The following is a 22,574-nucleotide window of genomic DNA, read 5'->3' as shown; positions in this document are numbered from 1 at the left end:
TCTTTACTTATTCTAATTTATTAAAAGTCAAAGTTTCAAAGATCAAATATAAAAGCAGTAGAAAAAAACATATGCAGTACAGTGAACATCACAGCTAGAGGAAGTAGTCTTCAATGTAGATTGTCGAAAATCCTCTCTGTGGTGCAGGGAAACCAGGGCAATCCTGTCAACAAAAAAGATCAAGTTGTAACAAGCTATACTCCGATAAACCAAGAGAAAGGCAGAGGTGTTTGAACGGGGTGCGTGGAAGTTCAACAATTGAAGGGTTTAAGTTTCCTTCTTCTGCATTGACGTTTAAGTCTTGGCAAATAAATCTCATATGGCATAAGGAAAAGAAAGCGGTGTTCATTTACAAATATCTCTTCAAGTTTTCTCAAAACAAAAATAATACCGATCAAATTGTGTCATAATCTCTTACATAAGAACAAAGAAAATATATGCATCGTAAAAAAATGGACTGAACTCTCCTGATGAGGCACACTATCTTATTAGTCATTTTTTGAAAGGTACAATTGCCAGAATCAGATGTCTCAGAACTGTTTTCTCTGTCATGAGGATTTGGAACAGATGACTAAAAGTATACGGAAACCTCCATAACTCAGAAACTCATGTGGCTTAGAGCCTCCAACAAAAAGAATAAATTCATTTAAAGATGATTAAAATTTCACTCCAAAATGAACTTGCTGGTTAAACACTGGTTAAACATCGTACTTTGTGGCAATGTTAGTTTGAGATTAAAGGTATGAAGACTATGCTTTTAAAGTCCAGAAGCTAGAAAAAATAACTCGTCACATAAAGAAAGTACTCATCAAATAAAGAATTAAAGTATTAAAAGTTAGGTCATAACTTAATCATCTATGGTAACGTTAAGGCTTCGTAGGAGTAAAGTTCAGGATCCAGGATATCACAAGTATCTCATTTGATCCAGGAAGCAAAAGAAAGAAATGACTCCACTTATCTCCAAAAACAGATTTTAATTCTATTATTGTGCCTTGGTATGGTTTGGATCATTGCACCCAATTATGTGACTTAATTCCTTGCAGTTGAGGAGAAAATCCCAACAGAAAAAGGAGAGAGCTAACCAAAGTCAACACGACTCCATTGAAAATATTATCAATAGGAGATAACTCAACTTGTGTTTATATGTATCGATTGTTAGAAGAATGAAGTCAACTTAGTTTAATGACAGAAAAAAGAGCTAAGTCCTAAACGTACACATGAGTAACAAACACTTCATGATAACAGTGATCCAGGAAGCGGAAGAAGGGAATAATTCGCCATCCATTGTAAAAGGAATCAAGTCAACTTACCCCCCCTTAATTTTAAGAACTTAATCGAAAAAAAGAGCTAAGTCCAAAAAATGCACCAGAGGAACCAACACTCTCTGCTGACTTTAGTTCCACTTGACATGTCTCCAAATCCCACTTCGTTTAAGATATATAAGTTGAGATGACTCTGTTTTCCATTTTAGCGGAAAGTGATAAGTCACAGATATCCCATACGCAGTGACTTGACACTCCTGATGTTTATCTCAAAATTTAAACTACGTTTTTTTGACTTGTTATTATCTATAACATTCCACTGTTCAGTTTTAGATTTCCCTGCTAGCAGTTTATTGTTGCTCCTGAAAAATGGTCAAAATGGAGTTATCCCCTTCTTCCGCTTCCTGGATCAACTATAGTTTTCACTTGACTTGCCTCCAAATTCCACTTCTTTCAAGACTTGACTCTTTACCATTGATCCATGAAGCGGAAGAAGGGAGTAAGTTGACTTATCTCCAAGTTGAGTTTTTATCTTATTATTGTGCCTCAGGATAGTTTGCATCTTTACACCAAATTATTTGACTCAATTCCCAGCAGTTTAGGAGAAAATCCACATGGAAAATGGATACAACTCAACTTGACCCTTTTCACGGTCTAAAGTTCATTGGAAAATGGATTCAACTCAACCGATGTCCACATTACTCCGTTTCACAAAATAGCAAAAGGAGTCTTGTGTCTTTATGAATCTAACGTAAAAAGAGTCAACTCAACTTAGGTCTTTATGACTCTGATGTAAAAAGAGTCAACTCAACTTGACTCCGAATTCATTTAAAAACTAATGGAAAAAGAGGTAACTCTAAAAATGTTCCACAGCAATATAGACTCTACGCAGGCCTCAGTTCCACTTGAGTTGTCTACATATTCCATCTCGTTTGGGAGAACTAAGTAAACATGGTTCCTTAGTTCATTCTAATGTAAAGATTTAAATCACAGAAACCGTCTACAGAGTGATGTTACACTTTTAAAAATTTTTAGTTATTACTGATGCTTTTTTGACAAAAATGCAATTACATCCATCATCTAAATGGATTTACTTTTCACTGCAAACAGTTTTTTGTTTCTCCTGAAAAATGATGAAAATTGAGTTATCCCCTTTCTTCCGCTTCAAGGATCAATTAGCATAGGGCCTTCTCGGCACGCATTGCACGTAAGGTTCAATATGGCTGAGGCATTGCACGTATGGTGCGATATCTCAGTGCATTGCGCCATTCGTGCTATACTCATAGCGTTTGGAATCCAGTGCATTCCTGAGATTTGTTTGGCTCGCGTTGCTAGGCAACGACGGTCCAGGGTAAGGTCATATGACCTTGGTCCAGGGAGGGAGCCGTAGGAGGGGCAAAGAGATCTATATACCTGAGGCGCCAGCGGTCCCTGGCAGACTCCGGGATTAGCGCTTCCGCGAAGGAAAACCCCAGAGTTGTTTGTCCTGGTTTGTCCCTGCCCTGGCTTTTGGAAACTCCCCAGCAGTTGTTATGTGCCAAATCAGGAGAGGGAGAAGGATTTTGCAAAGAAGAGGGGAGAGGCGGGGGAAGGGGGGGGGCTTGACTTTGGCCGTGCTTGTCTGCAGCTGCTCATGTCGACAACGTACGTGGCACAGTCGTGAAAATGTTTGGCAGTATGAAGCATTCCCCAGCTTTGTAAAACGACCCCCCCCCCCCAGGATTTTCATTAGCGTTGGGAATATCGGGAGTTCGGTGGAAACTGCAAACTCTGCCTGCACCTCCAAGTGCGGAGACTGAAAATTTCATTACGCCGTATGCCATGGTTTCGTAGTGTACTTGACCTTGCACGCCTCGGCCACGCGGTGGGGCATGATGACGACCTTGGAGAGGCGCCGATCGGCGACGAAGCAGGACGAGGCCTCGATGATGACGTGGAGGCGCGGGGCCGTCCTCATGACCTGGCGGAGCTCCACCAGCCAGCTGTCCTCCGCGGAGTGCTTGTGCAGTGCCTGCACCGACACTGTCGAGCGCTCCAGCTTCAGGGCGGTCAGCGTGTCCGGCACCACGGACTCGCCGCTGGAAGCACACGATGAAGCGGGAAGGTCACTCTACAAATCAAAGAGCGTACATTGAATGCTCAAACTAGAGCATGCCTAGAAGCACGCTCTAGCTAGCGCATGCCTGCCAAGCGTGCACTTACTGGTGCATGCATGCATGCCATGGTCACGCTTCCTGATGCAGGCAACTCCCTATCCCTTACGCACTAGATGCGCTTCGGTTAGCGTGTACATGGCATGTATGCGCTGGTGGGTGCATGCTTGGCAGGCATGCGCTAGCTAGAGCGTGCTTGCAGGCATGCTCACAATGTGCGCTCTTCGATGTTTAGAGCACATATGTACTAATTTGCATGTACACTGTGAAAGTTTGAGTCGTCACTAGACGAATATTTCAAGGCTAACTTTCCTTACAACAATGTCATTAATACAATTAATGACATTATTGACACGCCCATGCCAAAAGTATAGGGCCTTTGATGAAATGTCACCAATTTGTGATGAGATTGTCAGCATTTGAAAGTGATGAAAATATCATCCACGTTTTTGTTATGAAGTGAAAACAAATTTTCACAGTGTAAGAGACGGCACAGTCGAGAGGGAAACAGCATGAATTTTGGTGTACGCTTCCCCTTGAAATTCGTTGTGATAAGTTTGAAATGATTTGAAATACAAGTAGCGGTTTACACGAAACTGTTGGACGCAATTTGCCACTCCGTCACCACATTATGGTTAAGATGAAAGTTTGTGACTATAACCTGCACATGGTTAACTCTTTTACTGCAAAATCGCAAACATATAAGTGCAAAAATTTTATCTCCACAAAAAACTGCAATGTATCGAATAGAAATTTAACATGAACATTTAGTGTGGAGCTTTGAACAGTGGAAAAGCTGCAGGGCATACCGGCCAATCGTTGTTCTAACATGGTTCTGTGTTTCGTCAGCTCTCAATGAGGGAAATTTCAGACTATTGACTACCTCTGCCGGCTTTTGTTTGACCATTTTTCAAAATCCCCAACGAAGGCCAAACAGCTAAGATTATATCCGGGTTTCCCAAAGTCACCTTGGGAAAAGAGGACAAATCTGCCAGGGTTTGCCGCCGGAGAAACCCCTGCTGCTCTGTTTAAGCCGTGTAGTAGCGTGCCCCAAGCAACCCAGAACTATTTAACCGCGAACCTTAGCCACTGACGATCTCCAGTAAAGCAATCCTAACTAAAATAAAATCTGGTAAAATTACACACTTAAGGCCAGGGACAGGTGAAAAAATGAAGAAGTTTGGTGAAATTTAATGAAATGAGTTCTGGGTGGAAAGTGGTCCTTTGGACCTTCCTGTTTCAGGATCTGTCGGGACTTCGACTATCCGGGACCTGGAAGTGCTTCAGGGGAGACTATACTGAAAAAATGGCCGTTTTCGGTCAAAAATGTGAAATTGGATTTTCACGAAAATACCTTGTTCAGACCTTTGTCTAGCCGGTACAGCCATTGTTCCTTCTTACAAAATATATTAAGAATCTTTAAAAGCCGACGGAAGGAAGGCAGCGTCGCGTAGACCCACGCAAAGTGTACGTTTTCTCGTGTTTTTTCAAAATTTTAGTTTTAACGTTAAAAAGTTTCCCTTTCGTCATAAATTTTTATCTACGTGGCTAAAATTTTTACCAGATGTTCCTTAAGCTGTTCCCCACAGGGTCTCTAAGCCGGATTTTTGAATTTTGGTCAGAATTTTTGAATGTCACTAGAGAATGGTCAGTTTTTGGTCAATTTTAAGCAATTTTGACCATTTTTTGTTTGTAAAAAAAGCGCGTATGAAAAAAAAGGTTTTGAGATCGAAAATGAAACAAGCGGCTTAGAGAACCTATAGAACAGGTCTTTAGGACAATAAAAACGATAAGTAGAATTTTCTGACATCAAAAATACGACGCAAGGAAACTTTTTAGTGAACATATATTTTTAACTTTACCTCGGAATATCTCCTAAACCGTTTGGCCGAAAATTTTCATACTTCGGCTGAAATAGTTTTGAGTAATATTCTATCAAAAGAAAACAAGAGAAAATTTCTGCACTGGTAATCCTGGAAAAACCCATTTTCAGTATAGTCCCCCCTTAAAATACATCTTTTAGCACACTTCTGCATTTCCGACATTTTAGTAAAATTGTCCGTTTTGCCATCAAGGGGGGGTTCTGGTGAAAATCTTGCCATTTTCAAAATGAACCCCACTGTCATAATTTGTTGGGAATATGAAACAAGGTAGGTTTACGCCAGACCGCGTCTTGTCGTAACAGGCTTCGCGATGTCTCGCTGCCTGTTCCTCCAATCCGCGCCTGGCGGACCTACCTTGGCCTGCGGCGCTAGCCTGCCTTCGGCAGGCCATGGCTTGCCCATCGTCGGTTACTTCTAAATTGTTGCATACTGGGGGGCTCCGCCCCGCAGACCCCCCTTCATTCCAGATAGAGTTGCTTCATCCACAGATAACACGATCTTGACCCTTGTTACTTTTCAACTTGCCGGGGCTGGGGGGCTCTGCCCCCCTGACCCCCCTTTCTTCAAGGCAGAAGATATTTGCCGGCAGGAAACTCGATTTTCGCCGTTTCTTAGGTGTTTTTCGGCTATAAAAACTGAACCAGTTGAGCTAGGATAGTGAAATTTCGCGTGTGCCGAGCCAAGGACATACCCAAAAAGTGTGCAAAATCTCAGCCAGATCGGCCGAGCCGTTCAGGAGGAGTAGTGCTGACAGACAGACAGACAGACACACAGACAGACAGACAGACAGACAAAACTTTTCAACCCCACCTGAGTAACGGGCTTCGCTATCGCTCAGCCAATCATACTTCAAAGAGACCATGAGCTCATGAAGAGGCTAAGATTTGATTTTTGAAGGCATATGCCAGGTCTTGAACCCAGTCGAATTGTCTTGTTTGGACTGTTCATCTTCAGGCTCATCTTCACATTTGCACTTCTTCGATTCATTTTAAAAAGATTCCAGCATGCCTAGTTCAAAATTTCCATTATTTAGTAATCACATGCTTTTTTCATCTAAGCAGTCACTAAAACTTGTCTATTTTGTACATTGTTGACATTGTACATTTTCAGTTGTGCATGCTGGTATCTTAAAAAAAATGAATCGAAGAAGTGAAAAATATCCAGGTCAACCTTTTACGACAAAATAGTATGCGCAAGAAGATTGTTTTGGCTGAAAATCCATCAAAATCTGTCACCAAACTTTAAACGCCCTTTTCTCCGAAGACATTTTTTCAACATTTGAATGGTCCTGTGCGCATACAGTTTGAAGTGTCGTCAATGATATTTTTTCCACTGACTCAGTAGGTTATTGCGAGGAAACGCAAGTGACAGTTTTCGTAAATTCCACCCAGAAGTATGGTTTTGGATATTGGTTTTTACAAAAAAAAAGGGAAAATCTTTGGTTTTTGAAAAATGTCGAAGTTGAAAATTTGGTATTTTGATATCAGTGCCGGAAACTAAAATTTGTCACTTGCGTTTGTTCTTTGGACTTAGACGAACAAAAAAATATGTCGGTTAGGTCAATAAACCAAAATGGGAAACGCACAGAAATTTTTTAACAAACACTTACAAAATTATAAAAAAGCCTGTATCTTAGGAACCGCTTGATATTATGGGATGGGATTTTGGGTGAAATAGTTTTTCATTAGGAGTAAGATTTTGACAGAAAATAAGAAGTTTTGGACCAGCAGTTTCTGAGATAATTTTTTCACCTGTCCCTGGCCTTAATTACTATGTAGGTTTTTCTGCGCGCTAATGCACGAAATAAAACATGCACTTCGAAACGCACAAATTTGTGCGCAACAATGCACGATTTTCTGCACACTTGCGCACGAAATCGTGCGTTGTCGCGCACAAATTCCTGCGTTACGAAATGCACGTTTGATTTCGTGCATTGACGCGCAGAAAAACCTACATAATAACTTAGTGTGTGGGCTGAAACTTATGGACATCCCTGATATAGGCAATTAAGGCGAGGGCTCTAATTTGCATTGTACTTTAGCATTTCATATATGTACCCATACATGCATGAATGAACGTATTGCCGAGCGAAAACGGATCGAGGTATGACAGCTGTAATGGCCGAACACCAATCAGAAATACTAGTACTTGCGAAAAACAATGATTGACTCACCCTTCGTGAGGCACCAACACGTCCAGAGGCAGCATGCAGGGATCTACGTCCAGAACTATCGCCTTGACCTGGGGCAGACTCTTCATCAGGCCCCGCAGGTTCCAAGGACCTCTTTGGGGGGCATCGGGGCTCACGGACAGGCCTATGAGGCGCACCTTCCGGAGGTGTTCGAAGCCACGAAGCAGTTCCAGCAGTGCCTGCACGCTCAGACCTTCTCCATCTACAAGCAAGTCGGGCATCAGTCGGCGAGGTGTTCGTCTTAATGCGAGGAGTAGGTGAAATATCTGCTAATAAAGCTGAATTAATAACCATTAGCAGATTATTGAGAGGTAAAAAGACTATCTTCGAAAGTATGGGTGCCAGTGCTTTCCTTTTGGTGATTAGTTGCTTACTATGAAAAACTTTTACAGCCACAGCCTACAGCCTGAACTCCCAACTCCCATTCGTTCCAAAGTTACGAAGGTTTTAGAATTATTTTAATCGTTTACTAAAATTTCTCCTTGCAAAGTACCAAAAAGTTTATGGAGGTGTGAATTTTTATATTAAAGCCCAATGGACATGCAAACAGACCAGCAAAGCCAGATTTAAAAACATACACATACATTGGGTGGCTGGCCTTTTTTTTTTTTTTGGAAAATGTGGTTTTTTTTTTCATTTTGTACTGGATTTGGTTAAATCCGGCTTTGCCACGGGGTAGGCAAATCAAAAATGAGCTTGTAAAGCAACATTTAAGTCTCAACAGCATTTGGTTCTTGGCACGGAGAATTTAGACCAACGACTAAATTTGTTACGAAAACTTCAGTAACTCCAAAGTTAATGGAAGTCGGGTGCCTCAACTTTGAGTTTAAGTTAATCTTACGGTTAGCAACTAGAAATCAAAATACGATCGTGATGCCATTACTATTTTGGAAACAAAATTTCTCGTGTTTAAAATTTTAAGTAATTTTGAAATGATCCAAGCAAATCCTGAATGTAAGTTTCAAGAACAAATATTTCATAGTTGGAAGCGAATATATTGTCAAACATCCAAATTGCAATAACAAAAAGTAAACAATGAGGAAAAGAAGTTGTAAGGCTACATTTGTTGGAATCTTGCAACTGCACTATTTTGCCTTGCAAAAGGATTCAGCGCAACAGTTTTGGTCGGATTGCTCTCAAGTTTCTTTATAGTTCCTAATATTCTCTGCAGAAATACAAAGCAATATTAAATTTTATGAGATAAAATTGTTAGAAATAAGAAGTCTTAGTTCAGATTCAAATCTTAGTTTTGCCGGCACATGTCCTAGTCAAAGAGCCTCTAATGGCTGAATATCCCCTTGCACACACATTTTTGTCGGAAAAGGTTGTGAGTGACACTTTCAAATTTTTCTATTTATTTTAAAAAGATTACAGCATCCAACGATCAGAACGGCTAATGTAACCACTATAAAGCTATTTAATCTAAGATATAATTAACCACTACAAAGCTATTTAAACAAAGATATAATTAAGTTTCAACAAATATGTTAGAGATGTCCAAGCTGCATATGCTCCACTTTTCTGAATGGGCCATTAGTAAAAACTTGTCAGTAATTGAGGATCTTTTGTAAAACCTAGTCTAAGTTCAATGTCGCATGTGTCCAGTGTCAGCCTTACCTTCCCAATGACCCGGTTTGATGATGACATCCAGGTCCCACAGCGAGTGCCGAATGCCGGGCAAAGACAGCACTTCGGCAAGAACGTCCGGATGCGCGAAGTGGGAGTTTAGACACAGGCTCCGAAGTCGGTGAAACTGCGTCAACCGTCCGACGAGACTGGGCAGCAATATGGCCTGAAGATGGAAGGCGTCTGACGGGCAGAACTCCAGTAAGGGTTGCTGATCCTTAAAAAGACGAAAGAAAAAATGCCATTAGCACCACGTACTGCTGGTTCAGCTTAGACTCTCAGCACGATGCTGACTTTTTCCTCATTAAATGTATAAGTATACGTATTTGTATAAACAGCCATAATTCTTAGTAATTTCTTTAGTTAGTGTGACCAATTTCCTTCCTCAAAGTATGTACAAAAACAAAATTTTCAGTACATTATTTAATATTTCCTAAGTAGTTCTTTAATAACAGGAAAAGTACGAATTATGGTTGCATAAATTACTTGCGTAAGTACTGACAAAATGAGCAAAAAGTCAAAAACGTGCTGAGAGTGTACACACCCCATGTGAGCTTGCTCGTGGAGCGAACGCCAAAAACGCAGTAGTGAGGGGACGTCCATTTATTACGTTACGGACTTGAATAGAGGGGGGTCTGTTTCGCATGATATTAACGTATGGAGGTGAGTAGGGACGGGATGTGCACACACTCAGGAAACCTTCTACACTATTTTGGGCCTTACATAGAAAAGCCGTTGGATATAACAATGCATTTTGAGCATACATAGGCTTACAACAAAAATACTTCATAATTTACGAAATACTATTACCTCGGATAATTAAGTAAATTAGCACTCCGGCAAAAAGGTGCGGAAAATTCTGTTAATTTAGGTTGCCAAGATTCCCCGTAGCCCTCAAATCAATATTCTCCGTAGGCTCTTATAGTATCCTCCGAGGGACCTCTGTAATGTCCTACAGAGAATATTGACAGTGAAGGCTACGGAGGATTACCACAAACTGTTTACTGAATTTTCCGTAGCTTTCTACCGCACTGAGTATGCATAATGCTCAATATACTTTGTAAGGTTTTCAAGCGTGCAGCCAAGCTTACAATCTCAGACTGCTATTGACTTTTCGTCCATTGTTGAACGGTTTTTTAACAGAAATAAAAGGTACTTTTTCGTCAATATCTATTTAAGATTTTGTTTGCTATATTGACTTAAAGTAAATTTGCTGTTGACAAAGAGACAATACGCAATGAACTTAAAAAATAGTCAATAATCGATGACAATTAAGTCTTTACAGTGAACACAGGGTTGCCACGCTTTTGGGATTTTGGATTTCCCTGACATTTCCAGGTTTTTCAGAGACATTTTTTGCCATTTTCCCTGACATTTTGGCCAATTTTTCAAGGGAGTTGTCGCGCGTGGAAAGGATGTCCATCCGCGGATGGCACTTTGACTTTTTGGCAAGAAAGTTGAGATTTGACCTGTCTTCCACAGATTCCCTGACATTCCAGGTATTCCCGGTTCTCCCTGACATGGTTTCATTTTCCCTGACAATTCCAGGTTTTCCCTGTTTTCCAGGTGCGTGGCAACCCTGGAACAATATTGTACATGGATGCAAAGGAAATACTGCATATTCTTGCTGTTTGAAAAGCTACGTAGTAAGCAAAGGACAAAAAGTCAATAATGGAGAGAAAAAAGTCAATACGTGTCTGAGAGTGTAACGCCCTTAAACTAGCGTTGACTGAGTAGCAAACCCCACATTGCACCCACCCAACCAACTCGTCCTCACCTCATTCACGACGTACAACAACTTGAGCTGGTAGCGGTGCATTTCCAGAAGCGACCGGACGGGAGCGCAGACGGAAGATCCCGACGGGGCGTTCCCAAGTGCCTTAAAGGTCACCTGGGTAACAAAACCCCGCTGGGGCCACTCGAACGGACACAGGAACATGGCACCACCCCTGCAAACCAGAGGCAGATTACAGACACGAAAGTTAAATTAAGGGGGCACTGTTAGGCGAAATAAAAGTGAATGATTATTGAAGCACGTGAGTTTAGGGTGGATGCATGTCCGCTTTCCAATTTGGTGGACTGGGAAGACTTCGATCCAGAGTAAAAGCCAATTTCCTATACCGAGGCCTAAAATTTCCCAAGAAAAATGATGAGAAGGAAGTTGTCTCTCTTTTCCCACCCCCTTCTCCACCGACGCTTTCCAAACAGTCTACGAGGCATCTACCTTGCAATTGGAATTGAACGCATTTTACAATAGCCGTCGTTGTTTGTCCCGTCATAGCCAATCAACTATATCCATAGACCAACTGCTTCACACCCAGGCTGGAGGCCATGTGTTGCGCCGCTCCCTGATTGGTCGGTACCTTTCACTTCAACATTTCGAGGTTAAAAACTCGACAAATGTCAATTTGGGTGGCCTGATTACATTCAGCCTGTTCAAATCTATGTTTCTGGCTCTTCTAGTTTTTTGAGTAAAACTTGTTGGTAAAATACCAAGTGAAAAAAGAAACAATCAGTTGTCGGCACGAGCGGTGCGTTCCTCCATAAAACTTCCTCTGAGGGTCTGAAGATAAAGTTCATTTTAAAAATCAGGGAGCGGCGTTACACATGGCTTCAACCAGCCTGGGCATGTAGCAGTTGGTCTATGTATATAATTGATTGTTTATGGTCCCGTTTAGTCCAATGTTGTTTGTCCCCGAGTCATCCCCACCACCTTGGCTCCAGCCAGGCCCCACCGGCAGGCCGCCGCCCGGAGCTAACCCTTTCCAGGTAGGGATTACGGCGGGAAACGACCACCGTCCCTCGATGTTTGTCCGTTGGAACTCCCGACTCCAGGACAAACAACGAGGGCTCACGTATTACGTGGAATTTTGCTTCACCGATTGTGGGATGCTTTCGTTTTCTTCGTATCCCCAAGCCATACTTCGTACCTTTTTTGTCTGCTCTACAAATTGAAGAGCGTACATTGTATGCTCTAACTGGAGCATGCCTGCAAGCACGCTTTAGCCAGCGCATGCCTGCCAAGCATGCACTTAATAGTGCATACATGCCATGTACACGCTAACTGAAGCATGCATCTAGTGCATAAGGGATAGGGAGTTGCCTGCATCAGGAAGCGTGTACATGGCATGTTAGAGCTCCAGTTAGAGCATACAATGTACAGTCAGCTCTGGTTAACTGTCCCGAGTTGGCCCCTGGTTAGCTGTCCCAGAGACACCCCCCACCACCCCCGGCCGGCGAGGGATTACCGGCTACCCCGGCCCCGGGGTGGGCCCGGGCCTACCTGCCCGGCCTCTGGTTAGCTGTCCTCGGCGCCTCCCGGTTGTCGGGACAGCTAACCAGAGCTGACTGTACGCTCTTCGATTTGTACAGTGAGCGCTTACCTGTGGAGGGTCAGGAACAGCTCCGAGAGTCTCTCCTTGCTGGCGATGGTCTCCCACACCACCTGGGCCTCGAACGGCGTCAGCGCCTCCATCTGCGAGACCGTCACCTTGAGGGTCGTGACGCGGTCGCAGACGAGGTGCCGCAGGCTCAGCAGCATCGTGAGGGGCGAGGCGGTGGCCACCGTCACCCGGTCGGCATCGCGCTGCAGCAGACCGACAACCAAGTCAACACACTAAATGTTGTAGTATAAATTTTGTACGAGACATCACAGTTTTTGGTGCCCACGAACTTGTAGTACAAATTTGTAAGAAGTTTTGTATAAATTTGGTACAAAAATGGCGAAAATTGTGCAGTTTTTCGTACAAAAATCGTACGAAAATTTCGAGTGCACAAAAAACTGATGTCTCGTACAAAATTGTACATGACATTTAGTGTGAACAGTCAACTCAACGGCGCTAAAACTGTCCACACCAAGGAACAGGCAGATAAACTTCCTCAACAACTTCATATGCGATTTCCGACAAAAAAAGATAAATTTGTCCAATTTGTCCGCACAAAAATACAACGAAAAGTAAATCTGCATTAATAACAGCAACGTTTAGAGCAATGTTGTGGTGCGTAACATTAAATGTGTCGGAAGAACACACTTTGTGTTTAGACTCGCGGACACTGTTACCTTGAAGTTTTACCATGTCGAGACGAGACTAGACGTTCAGGCTCATTCAAATTTCAGAGCAATTTTTTTTTTTTGGCAGCGAAATGAAGCTACTTCAACAACGTCCTCCCAAGAAACAAGTACACTACAAACATGAGTACTGAGTACAGTACACACTTCTAAAGGTGTTGCGAACTCCCAAGCGAACTAGTTTCCTCGCGTTGCAAACAAATAGTTCGTAAAGTGCGAGAAAAAACGTTTCCCACATCGCAATGCATTGTTATGTAACGTTGCGAAGCATTCTTTTTGCAAGTTGCAAAGGAATACTTCTCAAAAATACGACGACGGAAAATACATCCCAAGGATTTTGAAGTGAGCTTTCAAGGCGTACCCCGATTGAGATCTGGTGGCGGCCGAGTGCGGAGTCCAAGGCCACCTCCACCTTGTGGTAAGGGAACACGCCGCGGCTGCGGCTCAGCAGGCGGATGGAGCGCAGGCAGTCCGCCGTGGCGCGCAGCTTGTGGCGGAACTGGTGGCCGGACCACAGCCGGCGCGCGCCGCTCAGCTTGCTCCAGCGCGTGCACACCTGGAACCATTCAGCGGCACAACTAAGACGCGCCCTTAATTTGTGTACACACTAAAGGACGATGGAAAAGTTTTGGTACGTGCAGCAACTAGCACGATTTTGAGCATACGAGGAATTTGCACAATATTAGGCGTAGAAACGCTTAAGTTTACGGGAATTTGCGCAGTCTCATGCATGACATGCTTCACATTCCAGGAAGTTACACAACGTTGAAGCGTATGTGACCAAATGTCACATTCCTTTGAGCATTGTGTCACATTCGATTGAACGCCTTTAATTCGTTTATTTACACAGATTTAACAACATGCTAAAAGGAACGTAACAATAGGGTACTCCGGAGGAAACCTTGACTGGAAGCAAGCGACAGAACGGGAGAAACAGAAGAGCAGCGCGCCGCGCGCCGCCGAGCTGAGCGGTTTCCGGAAGGGGGGGGGGGGGGGGTGTAGGTTGAGCGCGCACGTTACCACCACTCTGCCCATTCCGGCCCCCACCAATGCCCATCACGGCCGCGCGAGTCTTTTGTTGTATCGAGTTCTGTCCCTGACTTCCGGTCTGGATTTCCTCCGAAGTACACTATTGGTCACAATCGTTTCGATGTGATGTCACGTTCCTGGAATGAGAGTGCACTGATGCAAAATGTTTGAATCTTTCTTTACAGGGCCCAAAACTTATGCTAACCGTGGAACAGACCTCGTCCGTTGAAGACCCAACGGAGAAAAAAAACACGTACCTGTGAGACCCTTCCAAGGTCAAATGGGTTCAAGTAGAAAAACACACGCTCCAGCGTATGGTCTGGCAGCATGTTGATGTCAGCGAGTGGCTGCAATGAAAAGGCAGAACACTGTCAGTCGCACTGTAAGAGAAGATACTTGGATCGCGCGATCAGCACCTTGTCAATACTTCTTCAAAAGTGAACACTGCAAGCCAATCTGTCTACTAAGTGCACACTTACAAATGGATGCTTGCAAGCATGCGTTTGTAAGTGTGAACTTGCAAGCATGCATTTGTTAGTATGTATTTAGAAGACAGTTGGGTTTGAAGTGAACGCAATGTCGTATTACCGTTACCATCTTCGCTGCACTGTAAACCTGGAGGTTGGTAACCACGGATAGCGAACGCCGTTAGTTTGTCCAAGCAAAGTCGCGACTGACACCCGATGTCCTGCAGGTATGAAACAAAAGCCGCGTCAAGGAAGCTTGAGACGTTTAAAGGTGGAGCTCGACGTCAGCCGCGGCCGCGCGGACACCCCGTCACGCTTCCGCTAGAAACGAATGCGAAACCGGTCGCTGATAGGGCAGAGTAGGTCTGGATCACAAGCCGTCACTAAGAATCCAAACGCCATGAGTATAGCGTCAATTGGTGGATACAAAAGCATCGCAATGAAGTAGGGTCATTCCATGCCAAGTCAACCAGAGCCAAAGCCATGATGTCACCGATTTGGACCAAAGTTGGTGGATCGCCGTCAATTAGTGTTAAGATCGATGCCCTAAAATAGTTTTGGCCAATTTCCAATACTTCCGGAGATATAGCCATACCTCATTTTTGGCTATTTTGCCAAATGTAAAAACAGTGTTTCACTTAAGTGCCAATATCTTGGCTCCTATGAGACCTAGAGTGGCGATTTTATGCTCATTCGAAAGGAAATAAAATTTCGCATAAAATAGCGTCGGTTTGGTGTCGATAGATGTGAAAATAGGAAAGTTCACTCTAACGAAGAAACAGTGAACTTTACAGTGTGGTTCCCACCGAACGCCATCTTCGATTTTTGAAATTTTTGTCCTGAAGGTCCATTGAGGTCCCTACTTCATTGTCTTTAAGTATCTCAAGAAGTTCTTGGGTTTTGTGGTTTTTGTAGGGGGGAAAGTAAAACAGTGCACCCAAAAAATGGTGATTTTGCAGTGAAGGACCCGAATTAAGTGACATCAAAGCACAGTGGTTTAAAATGCGATTTTCGGGGGAATAAGTCCTAGCAAGCGTCCCGTGCGACCAAATGCTACCAGAATTGAACTGAATCATCGGTAGGCAAAAGGTAAAGACCAGTTCAAAGGAAAAGGTGGTCCGATAAAAATTGGAGTAATAATTCTAAAATAAAGAGAAAAATAGCAAAATTAGAAGAAAACTGGCAAAATTGACAAAAAGTGCAAAACTAACAAGCTAGGGCCCGCCCTTCCGTCGAACCGAGTTGCCAGCTCCGCTTCGCTGCGCCGGCAACTCGGTTCGACAGGGGGCCGGCCCAGCTTGGCCTGCCGGCGGCCTTTCCTCGGGCCTTCGGCCCTCGCATCAGACCCAACTTGGCCAGTAGAAGGCCCGGGCCTTCGGCCCGCTCGCATCACACACACCGTGAGCGGGTAAAGCAAAGTTATCGATGTACCATCGTGACTTAGGCCCGCCCTTCTATTCACAATATGCAATAGTCCTTACACTTTTTACTCCAACTGTCCTTAGAATATGCCCATTTCATTTGTCTCTTCGCCCTCATTCCGAAAATACCCATATTTGCCATGCCACTGCAACTCCTTGCAATAGAGGCACAGCAGGAGCGCAAAACGAGTCCGTCGCACTTTTTCCCATAACTCATGAAGGCGGGCTCCTGGACCCCCCTTCCGACCCCTCGTTGAAGAGGTTTTGCCAAGACCTATCCAAAACTTAAGTAAAAATTTTCAGTCGGTCGACCCCCTTTTTTCAAGATCCTGATGTGACTAATAGACGAAGTCGGGCTCCTGGACCCCCTTTCCGACTCCTCGTTGAAAAGGTCTTGCTCAGACCAATCGAAATCTGCAATAATTTTTTTTAGTCGGTCGACCCCCTTTTTTGAAGATCCTGATCTGTCCAACTTGTAAAAGCGGCCGATGGGGTCGGGACCAGGTCCATTCATCTTGTCTCGTCGCCCCGATTCCAAAAATACCCCTATGTGCCCTGCTAGCACCAATAATGGCGGAAATACCCCTCCCGCTCATGTAAACCATGATGCACCTGCAGCAGCCCTTGTGCGACCCGGACGGGATTTGCACCACCGCACTGTAAGAAATTATTGTGAATTTACGAAATTATATTTTACAAATTCCTTGTAAAGTAACAATAACATTTCGTTATTTTATGAAATTTATTTGTAAAGGCCGATTTATGGATTATTCATCACAGAAATCTTCTTAATTTTGTGAAATTTGTTTGTGAACATCGCTTCATGAAATGGTACGAACTAAATACATCTCAAAAGTGACGATAATACTACAGTGAGGTCACAGAAATATGAAATGTTTCCTAAACTTACAACAAATTCATGGGTAATTTCGTTGCACAAATCGCTTGTAAAATTACGAAATAGGGTGATGCCTTCGTCATTTTACAAGATGTCTCATAGAACTACAAGATGTTTCATAGAACAAAAAAAAAATGCATTGAAACAAGTTTATCTTCATTTAATCAGCGTGACAATGTTGAACAAAAGTGATCCACGTAAATTGGAACTTGTAAAAAGTTTGTGATTTTACAAACTACTGCGTGAAGAAAAATTCATAAATCGATAAAAAACATAAAAACGTTGTATATTTACAAATAATTCGTGCAACGAAATTACCCCTAATTTGTTTGTAAATTTACGAACAAATTTTTTGCAGTGCGGATTATTTGTTTGGACGGTACTCCTGAAGTACCCTCCAAATCTGGTTACTCTAGCTCAACTCCTTCCTTGTACACAGACACCAACCATGTATAGACCGCCTGCTCCGTGTACAGGCAGCGACCGATATCTGAGGCCACTCCCTGATAGGTCGAGTTACTTCAAGCTCGAATCCTCGGATTTTGAACATGGCGAATGTAAATTTTGACTACATCATTCGGTTTATCTTGCCCTAATATATCAATAAGGAGTTGGCTAAAAGTATCCCAAACACACTGGTGAGCGGCGGGCTGTTGCCTACAAGGCAACTTATTTCCACAGCTGTTAACTGCCTAGTATGCAGGAGATGATGCAGCCAGCCGGACACCTCTGTGTTTGGGCTACTAATTGCCTACTTCTCTGGCAACCGCTATCACATATCCATGGTTGCCGACGCGAGTATGACGCAAGCGGTTTTCCTCTGTAAAATTTTCTCCAAGGCTAAGTCTAATTATCAAGCTGAACGATAAGATCCTCATCGAAGTGAGCATATTTTTCACCCACTGCAAGTAACCAAAAGTAAAGTGTACTACACCGCTCTACAAGTACGCTCTGAAAATTAAAAGCTGTTATTAAAAGTTATGGACTTTGAGACGAGGATTTTTGAATTATACTCTTACTAGAGTCTCGGTTAAAAATTTATGGTGGAAAGCCGCTTGCGTCGGCAACTGAGGATATGTGGAAGTGGTTGCCAGAAAAGTAGGCAAATAGTAGCCCAAACACATGACAGGTGTGCGGCTGGCTGCGTCCCATCCTGCATACTAGGGCAGTTGCTCAACATCTGTGGCAGTGGCGGATCCAGAGGCGGCCTCGGAAAGGGGGGGGGTAGAACTTTTTGTTAACTAACATGGGCAACGACATTTTGAATTAGGAGAAGAATTTCAAGAGGAAAACCGCTTGCGTCATGCTCGCGTTGGCAACTAAGGATATGTGGTAGTGGTTGCCAGAAAAGCAGGCAAATAGTAGCCCAAACACACAGGTGTGCGGCTGTACTGTGAAAATTTGTTGTCACTTTATGACGAAAACGTGGATGACATTTTGATCACTTTGAAATAATGACAATCTCCTCACAAATTGATGACATTTTCATCAAAGCTCCTATACATATTGCATGGGCGTGGGAACAATATCATTAATTGACTTGATGACATCCTTGTGAGGAACATTAGCCTTGAAATTGTCATCAAGTAATGACTCAAATTTTCACAGTGTGGCTGCATCTTCTCCTGCATACTAGGCAGTTACTCAACAGCTGTGGAAACAAGTTGCCTTGTAGGCAACAGCCCGCCGCTCACCAGTGTGTTTGGGATACTTTTAGCCTACTCCTCATTGATATATTAGGGCAAGATAAACCGAATGATGTAGTCAAAATTTACATTCGCCATGTTCAAAATCCGAGGATTCGAGCTTGAAGTAACTCGACCTATCAGGGAGTGGCCTCAGATATCGGTCGCTGCCTGTACACGGAGCAGGCGGTCTATGAATAGGGCTGGCTGCCTTTGATGTCACTTAATTCGGGTCCTTCACTGCAAAATCACCATTTTTCGGGTGCACTGTTTTACTTTCCCCCCTACAAAAACCACAAAACCCAAGAACTTCTTGAGATACTTTAAGACAATGAAGTAGGGACCTCAATGGACCTTCAGGACAAAAATTTCAAAAATCGAAGATGGCGTTCGGTGGGAACTACACTGTTAAGTTCACTGTTTCTTCGTTAGAGTGAACTTTCCTATTTTCACATCTATCGACACCAAACCGACGCCACTTTATGCGAAATTTCATTTCCTTTCGAATGAGCACAGAATCACCACTCTAGGTCTCATAGGAGCCAAGATATTGGCACTTAAGTGAAACACTGTTTTTACATTTGGCAAAATAGCCAAAAATGAGGTATGGCTATATCTCCGGAAGTATTGGAAATTGGCCAAAACTATTTTAGGGCATCGATCTTAACACTAATTAACGGCGATCCACCAACTTTGGTCCAAATCGGTGACATCATGGCTTTGGCTCTGGTTGACTTGGCATGGAATGACCCAGTACGATGCCTCCCTATTCCCATGCATTAGCATAGGGCATTTTCGGAACGCATCGCACGTGCGACAGGGCCATCGTATTACACGTATGGTGCGATATCTCATCTGCATTGCACCATACGTGCTATACACGGTTAAAACGAAACCTGGGATTCCCAGGAGCCCTATGTTATTGGGTATAGGAGTTTCCAGGAGATTCCTGGGATTCCCAGGAAGCGTTTTTACCGTGTACTCATAGCGTTTGGAATCTCAGTGATTACCCGACATCTTGGCCGGGCAAAGGTTAAAGAATCATAGTACAGACGACGCCAGGGAAAGGGTGCTGTTTGAGAAGAAATCATGAAGGACAATGTGTGCGAAGTTAGAGAGAATGAGCATCTGCGTCGCCGTTCTGCCGCTCCCGAACACCTAATAGGGTACTTCGGAGGCACCCTAGACCGGAAGTCAGCGACAGAACGGGAGAAACAAAAGAGCGTCGCGTAGCCGTGCTGAGCGGTGGTGGGGGCCGGTATGGGCAGAGTGGGGGTAGCATGCGCGCGCCGCCTTCACCCCCACTCCGCTGATTTCGACCCCCACCACCGCTCGGCACGGCTGCGCGACGCTCTTTTGTTTCTCCCGTTCTGTCGCTGACTTCCGGTCTAGGCTTTCTCCGAAGTACCCTATACAAGTCCGACTTTTATTCTTCATGATTTCTTCTCAACTTCCGCCCCAGTTCTTCTCCGACGTACTCTATTACACTCTCATTCCAGGAACGTGACATCACGTTGAAACGAACGTGACAAACTGTCACGTTCGTTTGAGCATTGTGTCACATTCGTCTGGGTGGGAATTGGCCGAAAATCAGATCGTTCACATCCAAACGAACGTGACACAATGCTCAAACGAACGTGACACTTTGTCACGTTCGTTTCAACGTGATGTCACGGAATGAGAGTGTAGCGAACAAGATAAAGTACAAACCCGGAACACGGGGTGATAGAGAGTAGGCAGTGAACGCGGTTTCCGGTAGAAGTACGGTCTAGTTCTTATTCTTTCCTTTGTCAAAAACAATATGAAACAGATGATATGCTTTCGTATGACATCACGCTTCGGAAAACACTAATTCCCTCGTAGGTTGTGTTGCAGGCGCTACATCCGGCCGTAATCAACCCTTTGTATTTCGGTCGGCGACGACCTCAATGGTCTTTAGGGCATTATAACGAATGCCTGGACCGGAAGTCAAAGAGCCACAGCAAGACCCAAAACGGATTCAGCGCAGGCGCACACGTCCCCCCTCCACTCTGAGGAAGCGTCTGCGCAGAAGCCGTTCTTGTTCTTACTTTGTTTCTTCGACTTCCGGGCTAGGAATTCGTAAAAATACCCTATTAGCGATATCGTGCACAGCAAATCGCCACTTGGATTTGCAGTGTACTGATGCTGGTATAGCGCAGTTCTGTCAACATTTGCGCAGTTACAGCCTACAATGTGGTTTTTAGACGAATTCCTGGACCGGAAGTCAACGAACAAAAGTAAGAACCAAACAACTTCAGCGCTTCGGCACTTCCGGTCCAGGGATTCGTTTGTAGACCCTAATAAACAACTTGAACGATGCGTGCAGTGCAGAACCAACAATCAAGGCCGTTCCAGGAATATATCTAGTCCAGACCTGTGTTGTGTGACCAGTTAGCAGTTGAAAATAGACACTTCGAACGAAACTCTGGAAGAAGGGCATGACGAACTGAGCCAGACAGAACTAAACCGGAACCAGTAGGGCTCGGAGTGGGGCGGCGGTCGGATGCAACGCATCTGACATCCGCATTCCATCTATGTTAGATTCTATCAGGGTACGTCAGAGGAAATCCAGACCGGAAGTCAGCGACAGAACGGGAGAAACTAAAGAGCGTCGCGAGGCCGTGCTGAGCGGTGGTGGGGCCGGGATGGGCAGAGTGGGGGCAGCATGTGCGCGCCGCCTTCACCCCCCACTCCGCCGATTTCGGCCCCCACCACCGCTCAGCACGGCCTCGCGACGCTCTTCTGTTTCTCCCGTTGTGTCGCTGACTTCCCGTCTAGGTGTCCTCCGAAGTACCCTATAAGTGAAATGAGTGAATGGAACGCTTGAAGGTGCGTTCAGGCTCATGTCGCGTTGGGTGGCGCAGTGAAGCGGACGGGACAAAAGCCTCCTTGATTCTTGTGTTTTGCGAATGAATCTGGGTGGTTTTTGACGCGTTCGCTACATTACGCCACCCAACGCGACATGAGCGTGAACGCACCTAAAAACTTGCATGACGTAGCAGAATATTTATTTTCCCTCAAGAGGCCACCACCATCGAGCCCCGAGTGCCGAGAATTCGGTAGGAGCGGGCTCAGCTTCCCCATAGTGGTTAGCACAATTTTCGAGCAACATTTTATGTGAACTCTAAGGCAGGCCACCCATTCGACACGCTCGCATGGAGTAGCGCCGACGTCCCCCACTCCGCTCGCCACGGCGGCTCGCTTGCTCGCTCAGCCTCCCCTCCATTGCCGTTTTTGGGGCATGCTAGTAATTTTGGTCATTACAGCCGTGTCATCTACAGCGTATTCTAGTGAGTTTAATTGATGCGCTATCTGCTGTACTCCACTTATGTTTTCAAAAGCGGTCTTCTGATTGGACCATTTGCAGAAATGGAGGGCTTGCATCAGATGACACTTTTGATGCGCAGCAGCCTTTTCATAAATGTTCTTTAGCTTATCATACATTTCCTTGGCAGTGCTACAGGACATAAGGTATTGGTTGACTGTCTTATGAGTGTAACTATATACAACTTTGCCTTTGCATCCTCCTCCTTCCAGAGGGGTTGCTGGGCTACTTCCACATCATCTATGGCGACAGTTCCATGTACGAACTTAAGGAGGTCCTTTGCCTCAAATAATATTTTTATTTGGAATGCCCATATGGGGTAAGTGGCTGCATTCTTTAATGTGACTTGATTGGCTAGCTCGTTCTTTTCTGACATCGTGGACTTTTTAGAACAACACAAGAATACTTTTAGAGGCTTGATACCCTGGCACAGACTTAGCTTTAATATCGCTGGGCCCATAACCTGTTGAAGGGCTGACAGTAGTAGCACGTGGCGAGGGGGTTGAGGTAAAGTATACAAGGTAGGTTTACGCCGCCCGGCCGC

The 22,574-nt window shown here is 44.2% G+C and overlaps 1 protein-coding gene across 15 annotated transcripts; it reads right to left on the bottom strand.

Annotated features, from left to right (window-relative positions):
* On the bottom strand, positions 1-21,701 carry LOC117645785. 15 transcript variants are annotated; one of them, XM_034386200.1, is made up of 11 exons: positions 20,795-20,846; positions 20,395-20,469; positions 14,802-15,001; positions 14,471-14,560; positions 13,546-13,740; positions 12,499-12,701; positions 10,893-11,064; positions 9,107-9,332; positions 7,472-7,691; positions 3,106-3,340; positions 1-163 (listed from the first exon to the last, which is right to left on the bottom strand). In XM_034386200.1, the coding sequence occupies exons 3-11, from the start codon at positions 14,808-14,810 to the stop codon at positions 95-97; spliced, it is 1,419 nt and encodes a 472-aa protein (XP_034242091.1). In that variant the 5' UTR covers positions 14,811-15,001; positions 20,395-20,469; positions 20,795-20,846; the 3' UTR covers positions 1-94. The 15 variants fall into 15 exon arrangements, with proteins under 15 accessions (XP_034242091.1, XP_034242092.1, XP_034242101.1 ...); XM_034386201.1 differs by having other exon boundaries at positions 14,802-14,901; XM_034386210.1 differs by lacking the exons at positions 20,395-20,469; positions 20,795-20,846 and adding an exon at positions 21,684-21,701 and having other exon boundaries at positions 14,808-14,901.
* Between the last annotated feature and the right edge of the window lie 873 nt (positions 21,702-22,574).

Source organism: Thrips palmi, unplaced genomic scaffold (genome assembly GCF_012932325.1).
Source record: "Thrips palmi isolate BJ-2018 unplaced genomic scaffold, TpBJ-2018v1 HiC_scaffold_19, whole genome shotgun sequence".
Taxonomy (NCBI): domain Eukaryota; kingdom Metazoa; phylum Arthropoda; class Insecta; order Thysanoptera; family Thripidae; genus Thrips; species Thrips palmi.
The sequence above is the reverse complement of the archived record's forward strand: the minus strand, read 5'-3'. Positions and strand labels throughout refer to the sequence as shown.